At 38.8% G+C, this 15,050-nt stretch overlaps 1 protein-coding gene across 12 annotated transcripts in view; it reads right to left on the reverse strand.

The window, feature by feature from the left end:
• Positions 1-15,050, reverse strand: part of ADGB (androglobin) — a 172,657-nt gene that overhangs the window by 74,031 nt on the left and 83,576 nt on the right. For all 12 annotated transcript variants that reach the window (XM_070256532.1, XM_070256530.1, XM_070256531.1 and 9 more), the window contains 7 exons: positions 14,094-14,223; positions 9,710-9,743; positions 8,654-8,837; positions 8,180-8,243; positions 4,652-4,754; positions 2,442-2,583; positions 1,025-1,139 (listed from right to left, as the gene is read on the reverse strand). In XM_070256532.1, coding sequence (XP_070112633.1) covers positions 1,025-1,139; positions 2,442-2,583; positions 4,652-4,754; positions 8,180-8,243; positions 8,654-8,837; positions 9,710-9,743; positions 14,094-14,223 — 772 coding nt within the window. The remainder of the gene's footprint in view (positions 1-1,024; positions 1,140-2,441; positions 2,584-4,651; positions 4,755-8,179; positions 8,244-8,653; positions 8,838-9,709; positions 9,744-14,093; positions 14,224-15,050) is intronic.

Raw genomic sequence — 15,050 nt, forward strand, 5'->3', positions numbered from 1 at the left:
TATCTAAAGTAGATTTTTTTTAAAGAAAAAACAAAACAAAAATTTAAAATACGTAGGGTAAACATAACTAAGGGAATAAGGGAAATCTACTTATAAGGTGGGCTTCCTTCTGCGTCCATTGAGGGAGAGGGAGAAGACAGATGAGAGGTGGTGCAGCAAAGAGAAGAGGCAGCCATGGGGAATCCTGCACAAACACTGCCTCGAAAGGCAGGAATGCAGGACTGGAGCATGTCCGAGCCACAGAAACACAGCTTAAGGGAGCTGGCCTGGAGCCATCTTGTTGCTATCCTGGCCAAGAAGTTTACTGGCTGGCTGAGAGGATCCCATCTCATTAATATGAGGACGTGCTACGTGGAGATGGGTTGAGGGAGGGGAGTAAAGCTCAATCATGCGGGGCAAGACCCTCCAAATGCACCTGCCCCAAAAATGCACCTGCCTACATCTCTAAAGAGGATGTCCTTTTGAGGACAACTAAAACCAGGACAGGACCTCAGGGGAGATGCCGGCCCCTTGTCTCTTCTTTCAGATCCTGTCAGAGCAGAGGAGCAAGAGAAATTAAGGAGAGACCAAGAGGAGAAAAAGGAGATGAAGAAGCAACAGAACCTTCTCTGGATCCTCTGCTCCTGTATCCCAGAGACAACCACTCCGAATTCCTGAGGCCAAGGAAGGGTTAAATGGAGCCTACGATACCAAAATTTTAAACTACATTGAAATGGACTGTACTGATGCTTTATACCCCCCAAAAGACCAAAAATACTATAGGATCTACATGGGATGTTAACAGATGTGAAAGGGGATTCAATGGAGCAGAGGTGAAGGTAGTTGTTGGAGAAAAACTAAAATGATTTTATTTGCATCCCTACAGAGTTTATTGTACCTGTCGTATGTGTGAATTTCTTGAAGAATATACTTAATAGTTTTAAAAGGGAAAAATGGGTAAGTTGAATCAAAAATAGGAATATGGTTTAGCTCAAATTCTTTGAAAATAAGGCACAAAAGAATTCACAGTTGCTAAAATATTTACCGGCTCGAAGTTAGGTAGCACGACATCTTCATCCCCAACGACGAAAGTCATCATGCTGCAGATGTTTATGGAATGCCCCACCGGGGAGTAGGCAGTGAAGAGCAGCATGTGCCTCCTAAAGAGGATGGCGGACATATGAGGACCTGTTCCTTCACTGTAGTCCTTGCCTCTGTTAGTTTCTTGATGACATTTTGCGCTCGAAGTCAAATGTTAGTAAGAGTTGCATTCTTTAACATAGATATAATAAAGACCTTGGAATTCCCACTCCAAAAGAACCCTCAGAGACCATGGAATGTACATTTCACTAATTACGTCAGACAAAACTAGTGACACTAAATGACAAACTTGCACACGCTGGAGATATCCCCATACACTGAAGTCACATTGCAAAACACTCATCTTGAATTTTCCCTGACAACAGCAATAATTCATGGTGGTATAGGGCTTTGTAGACTTCATAGTCATTTTCTATCACATAGAATTAGCATGATTGATCTTGGGGAATCCAGCAAAAATATTTCTTTCATCTGAAATATGAGGTAATATTTTGATTTTTATTTACCAAAATCAAGAAAACTTTTTGATTATGTATATTTTCTTTAAAGTGGAAAATGTGATTGTTTAGCAAACTTTACCTTAATTAAAAATAAAATCTAGTAAAACAAACTACAGGTAAAACTATAGATTGGTTGGTAGAGGAAAATGCTATGTTTCCCAATCTATTTTTAAATAAAATCACAGTTCTTGCTAAAGAAGATAGTAAGATTTCCAGGAAAACAAAAAGGATTTTTGGGGCCAGCCTGGTGGCATAGTGGTTAAGTTTGTGCACTACGCTTCAGTGGCCTGGGGTTCGCAGGCTTGGATCCTGGGTGCAGACATAGTACCACTTGTCAAGCCACACTGTGGTGGCATCCCATGTAAAACAGAGGAAGATTGACACAGATGTTAGCTCAGCAACAATCTTCCTCAAGCAAAAGGAGGAGGATTGGCAACAGATGTTAGCTCAAGGCCAATCTTCCTCAAGCAAAAAGAGGAGGATTGGAAACAGATATTAGCTCAGGTCCCACCTTCCTCACCAAAAAAAATTTTAAATAAATAAATAAACAAAAAGAATTCATAATAAATTAATTTATGGAAATGCAAGGTTAAATAAGTTAAACCGTATTCTTCACTAAAGAAATTACCAGACTCCTTGGCAACTATGAATCTTCTAGGAGGAGATTCAATGTACAGCGTTTCTTCAGTTTACCTGTTCATGGAATTATTTTTCTCAAGAATCACAATGATAGATCTGTGCCTTATGAAATCACTTCAAGAAACAACATCCCAGATTCCGTATTGTTTAATTATTTAGTAGTTAATAGTTTCCAAGTCTTCAAAAAATTCTTAGTATGGGAAAAAGGAAGCCATTCCATACCCGACAGGCAGGCGAACAATGGTAGCCTTGGTGGCATAGGTATGAATCTTCAGAACCAGATTGCCTGGCTTCAGAGATTTCCAAGAAACTGTCTCAGCTATAAGTAGTCCAGGCTCTACGGGAGGGCTGTCTTTTGTTAAAGCTTTAGGAAAAGTGAAAAATATTAAAATTTGATTGTGAGAGTATAGTTGGCCTTCACTGGTATTGCTTTCCAGTAACAACATTAACAGTAATAATAAAATCAGGAATTAGAGATATTCTAAAAATGTTCATTACTCTTGATAAATCACTATTGGAAGTGATACTCAGGTGGAACCCAGACCTTCCTCCTTTGTCTTATTTTCCTCCTCATAATCATCCCCTTGGGTGAGGAAACCAGGAATGGGAAAGTTAGGAAGAGGAGGACAGACAGGAGCATCTCGGGGTAGTATGCCATCGCTTTTATTATCTACAGCTGTAATGACACTATCCCTCTAGTTGCAATTTTAAAGGAGGAAAAACACCACATCTAGGAAAATAAGAGATTTTCCTAAGATATTTGCAAAGCTAGGTCAAAATACCCTATTGTTTACTTAAGTTTTGATCTTTGATTCTTAGCTTTGGCCATGTGTAGAAATAGCAAATAAAAATTTAATTTTAATATCAAGTTTTTCTCTTAAAAAGAATAAAGAATATGGACCATGCTTCATTAGTAGCTGAGGGCAATATATTCCTTACCCTATGTCCACATAACACTCAAGCTGAGGACATAAGGCCACAGCATGACTTGAAACACCTCTACGCAAATAGAATGTTCTAGGACATGGTGTGGCTTAGGAGGTATTGGGTAGGTAGACATACTATGCTTACACCACTAAAGTTTGGAAAGTTTATTCAGCAAGCATTTATCACCCACCTGCTATACACCAGACACCATTCAAAACATTGAGGATATTTTGGTGAAAAATCATAGTCCTCGTTCTCAAAGTTGGGAACATTCAATATGAAGCATTCAGCAAATATTTAGCGAGCCTCTACAGTGCCAGGTACTGTTAGAGTTAGAGGTAAATACTTTAACAAAACCGGCCAAAGAATTAAGGAATGATGCTTTGTGCATATGTGCATGTGTGTGCAAAGGGTTGGCCATAGAAAGGAGCAGGACAGTCCATCCATTCGGATGGGAGGGTAGGCTGACCAGAGCTTGGGAGAGTTGCTGATGGAAAGATGAAGCAGACCATTTCTGCTGTCTTCTGTCTCTTCTGTGGAAACAGCAGCAAGGTCATCAACTGACAATGAGTGAGGACAAGAGTGGGTGTCAGAGACTGCGAGAGAGAGAGGAGAGTGACTTCAAAGTTCGAAATAGTTATCCTTGAGAGTGAGACTGGGAAACATGAAGGAACTAGGGAAATGGTGGCAAGCTCAGAGGCTTTTCTGAGATCTTTGGTCCCCCATTTAAACTGGGGCTAGCTGATATGACTGGTTTTTTTCCCCCTCTAGTCACATTCAGCTGCTCTGATGCAACCGCAGTTAGGTGTAGAGTTCAATTGTTGGGTTCAACCAATATTAGGATTTTGCCAGGAAGGTAAGATGAGAGGGTAAGAAGAGCAATTGCGTTGTGGGTACAATTACAATGGTGGATCACGGAACCCATGTTGGGAATGAGAGAAATAAGAATGTGAGGAGAGGGATGGAGAGAGAAAAAGTGGCAGAGCCAGTGGTGGTCCCAGAGGAGTCAAAGAATTGTAGGAGCGGGAGTTCTAGGGAGAGTGAACTGGAGAGTCAGGGGATGGTGGTCAGAGAGCTTGAAATTGGGATGATATAGCAAATGGTACAGTAAATTCTAAAGTATATTCACGAAAGTAGGGGCCCAAGGTGGGATAGAGGAAAAGATCTTCAGAATTGTCAAATCAAAGAAGAAAGTATTCATGTTTTTTAATAGATTTTGAAAGAATCAAGAATAGCACATATAGGTGGAAAGAAAAACAATGAGTAGGCATGCCAAAGAGGTGAGTACACGACTACAGCAAGTAGGGGTGTAGGTGCCAAGAGAGCATAACCCTTGATGTTGGAGAAGTAAGACGCTCATCGGATGTGGTGTAAGCGTGACTCCCTCACAGGGTCTGGAGAGGGAATATGTTCCTTCATCCAGAGTCTAAAAATCTTCCTCTGCATTTCCCCTGGGCTGAAAGTGAGCCAGGCTTTAAGACTGTAATTTTCTAGAGCCCTCTTACCTCCAGATTCTCCCCAGCGGACCAATGCAGAAAAACAAACCAGTAGTTCAATAGGTTTTAGACTATCCACAAACAGATAGTAGGACACACGTTCATCCGAGAACTGCAAGAAATCAGACCAGCCATTGTACTTAATATCAGTCTATTAATGCTATATTTCTCACTTCTAATAATAATGCAATACCTAGCATTAGACACCACAATAAGTACTGTACAGGTTCAATGATATGAAGAAGATCATACCAGGTGAATGTTGGCAACAGGCTATGGAAGCTGGGTCCGCAGGGCCTGTGTGAAACTGGCTGCTGTGTCAGAGAGAGTCACAGCTCTTCTCCATGAGTAAAGAAAAAGGATACGCCTGTTCCAGAAATCACACATAGAGGAGGAGACTGGGCCGGGGCCGAGCAGTGCTCAGAGAACGGGTCCCTGACAAGTAGACAGGCCGCAGGGTAGCTTTGGTAGAGAACAGAAGTGTCTAAAGAGCGTGTTAAAAGGGATTTTGCAGAGTGGCATGTGATATGAACCTTCTGTTCCTTCTTTCTACGAGATCTTCAGAAGTATATCCATTGTATGCTAATCACCAGACTGGATTTTTGTTCTGGAGATGCAAAAGAGCCCTGAGTAAAACCAGAAGTTCCCCTAAAGGAAAACCACATAAGAATTACGTGAACATGATCTCAATCCATCCTATGTGGGTACTATTGGTATCTATAATTATAGATGAAGGAACTGAAACACAGAGAGGGTGAATAACTTGCCAAAGGTCACAGAGCATGCAAGTAGCAAAGCTGAGATTCAAAAGTAGAGATTCAAAACTATCTACCTGACCCCAAGGCTGGTATTCTCGACTATTATGCTATCATTGCCTTTCCAATTCTCAGTGCTTCAACGTGATTTGACTGATGGTATGTGGTAAACGTGTTACATGAATTTAATTGTAGTTATACTTTAAAAGCTTTCCATATTATTTTACAAGAATATTTAAATAGCCAGTTAAAATATGAAAGAAAAATCTCTAGTAGTACTGTGAAGAAGGAAATATTATTTCATTATGACAAGATTGCTAGCAATGCCTGATACAATGTAATGATGTTTTAAGTGATTGCTTTCCCCAATATTTTCCTATAGTTAGCATTTGGCACTTTATTTCATTTGTTTCCTTTTAGCTGCAACATGTGGGTGATAGAGACAGTTGTTTCAAATATTCACTATCTAAGACTATACAGGCCCCTGAATTTGCCAGCCCAGCGTGCTCGCCTGAGGAGGAGTTTCTGCACAGAGCTCATTTGCTGTCATTTTTAAGAGTCTGAGAATTTGGGGGTAGAGTGGCCCTGGAGACCACATAAGGGCACTCTGCCCTGGTGCCAGCACAAGGCACTTTTGAGAGCGCCCAGCCCAGGTCCCACACTGAGCACCAATGGATCCTCTAAGGAGTGGGGAGAGGAGAGGTCTCAGTCTCCTTGCCCCCAGTTCAGCTGACAGCGCCTGTGGCCACTAAAATCAGGAATACCTGGCTTCAGTCCACAACCCATCCTTCCTTTCAGCCATACTAAAGGCTGTTAAGTTTGGGTTCCAAAACCTTTAAGAAAAAGTTATTGTTTGCTCACAACATTGATGCTAAAAAAATTTCAAAAGAGTGAAGAGACTCATATAGGGATGTCATCATTTTATTTTGCCAAGTTGGGACTTTAAAAGGAAAAAAAACCCCTATATTTACCATCACTTTAAAAAAAATAAGATTAGAATAAAGAACAGTTGGCCATTTTCCAAACACAGACACATAGATATTAGGATGGTGATATGCAAACTGCCTTTAGTAATAATAAAGACAGCCAACATTTATTTTCGCCAAGTGATAGGCATTCCTCCAAGCATTTTACATACATTATCTCACTTACTTTTAAACTGTAATGACATAGGTCTTTTATTATTGCCATTTTACAGATAACAAAACTGAGGCAAAGAGAACTTAAATAACTTGCTCAAAGTCCCACCCCAAGTGGAGCCTGGATTCAAAACCAGGCAGCCGGCCCCAAGATCCTCCTCTGCTTCTCCCAAAGGTGTGCTCAGGAGAAGAGCACGGGCGCCACGTCAGACAGCCAGTTCTCCTGATGTTTGCGCCACTGCCTAGTTTTGTGATCCTGGGCTATTTACTCCGCCTTGATCTGCCTCAGTTTCCTTACCTGAAAAATGATGATAATAATAATCCTTTCATAGGGCATGCTATGAGGAGTTCATGTAACAAAGAACCGAGGCTGGCAACAGAGTAAGCTCCTATAAATGACTGTCATTTTATTATTGCCAATTGTTCGAATATATAAATATGCCCAAGTTAACTATAAACCATATACTACTCTCATACCGTACTCTGGGCTCAGTTACTCTAAATGAACAGTTTTGTTATCTTTGTAAGTCAAAGCATTCCTCTGGGTGTTTTACAGATAGATTTCAGCACTGGTTGGACCGTTTCTGGCCCCCTCTCCCGGGGTGCAGCCACTACCACAGACCTGATCCTTACTTTCCGATCAGGCCACCAGATACAGAGAGCACCTTTGAGGATGCTCAAAAGGTTTCTCTGCCTGCATTTTCATCTAGTACAAGTGCGATGGGAAAAGTCATCTCCAAGACTCCTTGCTTCCCCCAGCTCTGCATACTGCTGGTGGAGGTGTGGGATTATCACTGGGCTTGGATGGCCCCATACAAGCAACATGCAAGTTTCAGTACAATTTAGTTTTCCAGAATACGTGTTATATTTTCCCCCCAAATTCCACTCAATGTGAGATTTGTTAATTCATTCATTCAACAACTTTTTATTGAGTTCCTGCCTCATGCCAGGACCAGTATTGCAATTGAACAAAAAGACAGAGTCCTTCTACAGATTTTGACATCAAGTGGGCAGGGAGGTGGAGGGGCACAGAGAAGTAACTAGACAGGATGGAGGGAGGTAAGATCTGGGTGAGGATGAGTCATACTTGGTACATACGTGCCTCACCCAGACCCTATGGACAGGGAAGGAGGTCTCAGAGGGTCAAGGACAGCCATGCTGCTCTGAAGGGCTTCTAGGCATTAGCCAGGTGGAAACAATAAGCATGAAGGGGAATGAACTCTGGCCAGAGGGAGGAACACGGGCAAAAATAACAGAAATGGTAGTGAAAACGTGCTCATGTTGTAGGAATTGCACGCAATTTGGTGAACACTAATTGAAATCAAATATAATAAATTTACTTGTGCTTCTCTTTCATTAATTCATAAATCAAAATTTTCTTAATGTGAATTTATACAATAACGCAGCTCAGAATTGAACTACTATGACAACCAGATGGATCACATGTAAGGGTATGAGGTGGCGAAGTCTTGCTCATTTCCCGGAGAATAGATTAGTAGAAGATCCTAATAATTATTTTTTTAGATATGATAATGTTACAAGTTTAGAAATGCTTGATAAATTTGAAGATGTTTTTCACTAGCATGATTCTACTAAAACTTTAAATATAAGAAGAGAAAGAGAAGAGATCATAATATTTTTACCTTGAATTCTGTTTTTTGAAAGGTCAAGCAATATGAACTTGGCCTGTGGAAAATACATATATTCCTGAAAAACATTATTTAAAAAGGATTATTGCCATTATATACAACAGACTAGTACTACACGTTAAGTTTCTTAGAATCAAATAATTACAGGCAGAACAAGTTAAAGACACATGAAAGTTAAAAAATAAGAACAATTCAGAGAGAGAAAATTGGTTTCCAGGGCTAGTGGGTGAGGGAAATAGAGAGAGGTTGGTAAAGGGTGCAAACTCTCAGTTATAAGATGGAGAAGGCCTGAGGTTCCATTGTGTAACATGGTGACTACAGGTGATGACAGTGTACCGCAGAATTGAAATTTTCTGAGAGATTATATCAACACTAGACTAATATTGGCTTAACTCTCTTAAGTGATAACTAAAAATTAGTAGCTTCTATATCCACTATATTCAATACACACAAAAAATTTATACTTACTGAAAGCATACACAAAAGTCTTCAAAATCTAACCATATTTCTTTAGAAACACCATTATTTATTGCTATAAGGTCCTCCTGTGACTTTTCCTGTGACTCTGTCACCTGGCTGACCAAATCTCTTTCTAAACCGACTCCCTCAGCTTGATGAGCTGCGTCATTCATTCCAAGGTCTGTTAGTTCATCTGTGCAGAGTAGAAGGTAAATATGTCAAACACATCTATGTTGTTAAATATGAAGTTATTAAGATACGGAAAATTGTAGTGGGAAGCTCATAGATCAAAGTCTATTTTGAAAAACATTTACTGATACAATCATTTACATGCAGGCCTCAAGTTTGTGGCGGTCCATACAGAGACACATTTTCATACACTGGGGAGAATTCAATCATCACTTATCCTCATAATAGAGTGTTCAGAAGTTTTGAAATCATTTTCATAAGTTTGTGCACACATTCTTTAGAGATTATAGATATAACAGAAGTTAGCTAGCTTTCGTACTTAAAATATGCTATAGACAGACAGTCATATAAGAGGGGATGGCTCTGACAGCAGAAGAAGAAAGAAAAATTTGAAAGTTTTATTGCAATAAATGCATTTCTGTAAGCCACTTAATCACTCCCTATTGTTAGTGATTCTGTGATCTTATTTTATGTTTATCAAGGAATGCATAAAGTTCTCATACACTTTGTGAACCCCAATTTTATATATACACATGCCACATACTTTTTTGGATTTGAAGCTTGGCCAAGTTCTTAGTTAGGAACTGAGGAATTCGTAGTAGTTTCAGCACTTTGATCACAGCACGCATGCATTAAAACACATGAACTTTACTCATGGGCCTTAATCAGATCATCTTTTATTTTGACTTTAAGCTTGAGTTTAACAAGAGAGATTATCTGATTTTTTCAGCCCAGAGCAAATTAGACTCAGCACATCAGAGGAGTCACTGGAGAGAGGCTGAGAGCCAGGAGAAGGGAGAACGAAAAGATCTCAAGAAGCAGAGAGCCCTTTGTGCTTTGATGTCTGTGAAAAAAATCATGAGATTACTAATTTACCTTTTCCAGATGTAACTTGTGAAGCAAGATTACCCTGTGAATTGAAAGGAATGCATTAAGAAACCACTTATAAATTTAACAAAATACTACAGCTTTCTAAAGCATCAAAGTTTTTAAAAGAATTAATAATCTTTAAACATTGAAGAAATAGATTTCTGCAAATAATTACTAAAAAATACAGTAAAACAGAGAATTTATTTTTAACCTTAAAATTCAAAAGATGTGAATTTAATTAAATAATTGGCTGAGGGTTTAAGCTTATGACATTTAAACAAAGAATATGTGAATTTATCATATGATTGAATCTTATAATAAAAGTCAAATTAAAACAGTATCTCTAAGCAGATATATTACTCATTATGAGGCACTTGTCATTAATACAGATTGAGTATAATGAGATTATAATTCACAATTAATCTACAGAGCCTAGAAAGACTGGTTTCAAATTATAAAAGTTGTTCCTCAAAATTTTAACAGGGAAATTAAGTTGAATTTACATGTACAACTGAGTTTTCTCTGTGTAAAAGATAAAATGGCACAAACTCATAGAGACCAATAATGGGTGATGTCAACAATATTTTGGCTCAAGTAAAGCGGATGGAGCAGACAGGAGAGGAGAGATAACTGGATACTAAAGACTAGTGAGAAGCAAGCCCAGCCATGCCTTAGGACCCCAGAAACAATCAGTAGGCATCTGAGAAGGAGAGAACGAGATTTGGGCTGACAACACAAGATTGGGATGTATGTCTATATCAGGAACAGACAAATCCCCTCTTCTTCTCCCTCATTCCTTCCGGTTTAGCACTGAGCCCTCTTCTGCCTAACCAGGACACTAAAAGTTGCTTCAAGTGGAGAAAGTAATTGAGAAATCTCCGGACGTGAGTTCACAGATACCATGGGAAGCAGAAGAGGCTATGTACAGAGAGGAGAGGAATTAAGCGAAAGACCGCACGCTGAACCTCGGAACTCCCAGCTCCTCTGTGCTGCTGGGCTTCAGTGGACAAGTGTACATCAACCCCGTGACCCCATTCAACCCCACCAGGGAGATTAGAGGACCCTTAACTGGAGAAGCTGATCACAGACAGGGAAACTCCCAGGGAATCTGACATTCAGAGCTAATCTCACCCCCAAATGAAGCTCATTCATTCCCAATTACCTAAATTACAGTCTCCACTCGACAAGCTGTATCCATGTTATAAAGCTGCTCCCAGCAGCAGCTCTTTAATGTCAGAAATTCCTTAAATACTTGTGTACAGCAAAGTGTCACCCGACAATCAAGGAAAGATTCTTACATGAAAGAAAGAAAATAATGGATGTGGGTGGGGAAGTTCACAGAAAACAAAAACAATAATATGGACAGCAATTTTTAAAATTAGCAACATCAGAAAGATGAGAGGATATTCATCTATCAAATAAGATTCTACAAAAATATAATCAAGAACAAGAGAGAGCTCTGAGAAAGTAAAGTAGGAAAAGTGAAACAAATTCAACAGAAAGCTTGGACAGTAAGTTGATACAAAAGGCTAAGAGACTAAAATAGAAAACTTTTAGAAGAAAACAATAGGTCAAAAGCTTCATGAAATTGTATTTGGCAATGATTTCTTGGAGATGAGACCAAAAGCACCGACAACAAAAGTAAACATAGATTAATTAGAATACATCAAAATTAAAAACTTCTGTGCATCAAAGAACACAATCAATAGAGTGAAAATGTAACCTACAGAATGGGAAAAATATTTGCAAATCACATATCTGATAAAGGGTTAACATCAAGAATATAGAAAGAACTTCTACAAAGAGCAACAACAAAACTTGACTGAAAAATAGGCAAAAGACTTGAATAAATCTTTATCCAAAGAAGATATAGAAATGGTAAACAAGCACATGAAAAGATACTCAACATCACTAATCATTAAGGAAACGCGGATAAAAACTACAAAGAGATATCACCTCACACCCATTAGGATGGTTACTATTAAAAAACGACAACAGGAAATAAGAGTTAGTGAAGACATGAAGAAATTGGAATCCTTGTGCACTCCTGGTGGGAATATAAAATGATACAGTCGCTATGGAAAACAGTATGGAAATTCCTGAAAAAATTAAAAATGGAATTACCATATGACCAACAACTCCACAGGTGGGTATATACCCAAAAGAATCGACAGCAGCATCTCTAAGAGATAGTCGTACACTCATCTTCATAGCAGCATTATTCACTCACAGTGTGTTCATCGATGGACGAACGGATAAACAAAATGTGGTATTTACATACAATGGAATATTATTCAGCCTTAAAAAGGACAGAAATTCTGACACATGCTACAATCTGGATGAACTGTGAAGACGCCATACTAAGTCAAATAAGCCAGTCACAAAAATACAAATGCCGTATGATTCCACTTACATAAGTTACCGAGAGTAGTCAAATTCATAGAGACAAAAAGTCGAATGGTGATTTTAAGGGGCTGAGGAGAGGAGGAATGGGGAATTGTTGTTTAGTGGGTATAGGGTTCTAGCTTTGTAAGATGAAATGAGTTCTGGATATTGCCTGTACAGTAATGTGAATGTACTTAATATTATTGTACTGAGAAGAGGAAATTCCCAAGGAACTGTATAAGAAAATTCCCTACAACTGAAAAACACAAATTCCAGGTTGAACGGGCTCATGGAGAACCCAGTGCAGTTCACATAAAAAACTCATACCAAGGCCAGTGATTGTGAAATTCTATTATTCTAAGGATGAAAAGAAGGTCCAAAAACTTTCCGAGAGGACTGAGAGTCACATGCAAAGGATCAAGAATCACAGTGTCGTCTGTACTCTCCAGAGCAGTGCTGTGCTGTACACATACACCATAGAATCCAGGGTCCAGAAAATTAACACATCCATCACCTCACGTGATGAACATAGTTCACTCTTCTTTGGTCGGGGGGGAGTGATGTTCAATAAGTTTAAATAAAAAGAGAAATGCTTGAAAGTAGAAGACAAGGGATCGAGGCAGAGCTTCAAAAATTCTGAAAGAAACGACTTGCAAACTAGAATTCTATATCCCACCAAAATATACATCAGGTGGGAAGGTGGGATAGAGACATCTGCAGGCATACAAGTTCTCATAATTTTCACTGCTCCTACGTCTTTTCTCAGGAAGTATTGCAAGGTGTGCCCCATCAAAGTTAGAGTATAAACTCGGAGAATATACTTTCCAGAAAAGAGGAAATCTGTCAGAGGAAAGAGGTGCAAGCTTCCATTAGTTTGAACTGGAGCAAGAGGGCAAAGGATTCCAGGGGTGACGTCTCCAGGAAAACAATTGGCATTTATAGAATATCTGATGTGTTTGACTGTGTGGCAAACGGTGTTTAGAGGGATTTTATTTTTTTGGTGTTTGGGACGGCCTACCAAGGTGTCCTAGAAGAGCAATCAAATGAAAAAAGGTAGGAATTAGCTTCTACAAAAAGTTGTATAAGAAAAGTTGTATATGTCATGGCAATTACCTCAGTGGTAATAATCTTTACGTAGCTAGGTGCACGTGTATACAGGGTCATTCAACAATGGTCATGGTGCCATCGCTTGCAACAGTAAGAAACAAGAAGCAGCAAATGTAGTCAATAACATTGTGAAAGATGAAACAAAAATGGCAGGCTAGTCAGATGATAAATACCTTCAACCAGTGAAATGAATGAACTGTGACAGGCAACAAAAGAGACGAATCTCGTCAACCATGTTAAGTGAAAGAAGTCCCAGAAGAATTCATACAAAAACCCATTTAAATAAAATTATTTAACAATTAAACTAACCTAATATTTTTAATAAATATATACATAATTGGCGAAATTAAAAGAGTATGGAAGAGTATGGAGTTGGGGCTGGCCTGGTGGCACAGCAGTTGAGTTTGTACGCTCTGCTTTGGCAGCGTGGGGTTCGCTGGGTCAGATCCTGGGTGCAGAGCTGCACACTGATCATGAAGCCATGCTGTGGCAGCATCTTACATACAAAATAGAGGAAGTTTGGCACAGATGCTGGCTCAGGGATAATCTTCCTCAAGCAAAAAGAGGAAGATTGGCAACAGATGTTATCTCAGGGCCAATCTTCCTAACCGAAAAAAGAAAAGAAAAGAAAAGAGTATAGAGTTGACTAATACCAAACTCTGAATGGCAGATAGAAAATACAACCCAGAAGAGACATGCAGGGGACTTCCATACGAGATGACTATTCCATTTTCTGATCTAGGTGATGGATACGTAAGAAGCTTATTTTAACAGTATTCTTTATTCTGTTCAGATGCACCTTATACATTCTTTTTATGTACAGTATATTCCACAGTTTAAGAAAAAATCTTTTATAATTAAGAATTATAAACATGAATGATAATAGTAACACAGTTACCTGAGACGCAGTTGCCGTCAATTGACTTAAGTCTGTCTGGCTGAGGGTGGCAGTTTCTTCATTTTCAGTAAGGGAAAATAGACTAGATCTTGGAGCCACCCCTTTCTTAATAAAAGATTTTACAAACTGACTAATGGAAAAAAACAAAACAAAACTTCTGTTACCTTAATCTCTTGTTTGAAGTTACCGATAAACAACTGCTATATTTTTATTGAGATATAATTGACATATAATATTATACTAGTTTCAGGTGCACAACATGATTCAACATTTGCATATATTACAAAATGATCACGACAAGTCTAGTCAACATGTTAGCGTTCATCACCACACATCGCTACAACTTTTTTCCTTGTGATGAGAACTTTTAAGAACTACTCTCTTAACGACTTTCAAATATGCAATACAGTGTTATTATCTATAGTCACCATGCTGTACATTACACTCCCAGGACTGACTTATCTTATAACTGCAAGTTTGTACATTTTGATCTCCTTCATCCATTTTGTCCACCTACCCATCCCCTGCCTCTTGCAACCATCAATCTGTTCTCTATATCTGAGTTTTGTTTTGTTTTAGATTCCACATATATGTGAGATCATATGGTATTTGTTTTTCTCTGTCTGATCTATTTCACTTAGCATAATGCCCTCAGGTCCATCCATGTTCACTCAGATGGCAAGATTTCCTTCCTTTTCATGGCTGAATAATATTCCACTGTATATTAAGTAGCTGCAGTATTGTCAACAATAGGAAGTTCTGATTTAGTTCATTTTATCATTCTCATTTTTTACAATCCGCAATGATTTTTTGCTTCTTGTTAAAAACGTTGAATTGCTTTCCATTTTACTGAAGAAATATTCTCTGTCAGTCAGTGCATTGGTGTAGAAAATTCCTGGACACTGTTTACTTTAAAGCTATGGTCATCATCTTCGGATATTGGGAATTTGACAACAT

Source organism: Equus caballus, chromosome 31 (assembly GCF_041296265.1).
Source record: "Equus caballus isolate H_3958 breed thoroughbred chromosome 31, TB-T2T, whole genome shotgun sequence".
Lineage (NCBI taxonomy): Eukaryota > Metazoa > Chordata > Mammalia > Perissodactyla > Equidae > Equus > Equus caballus.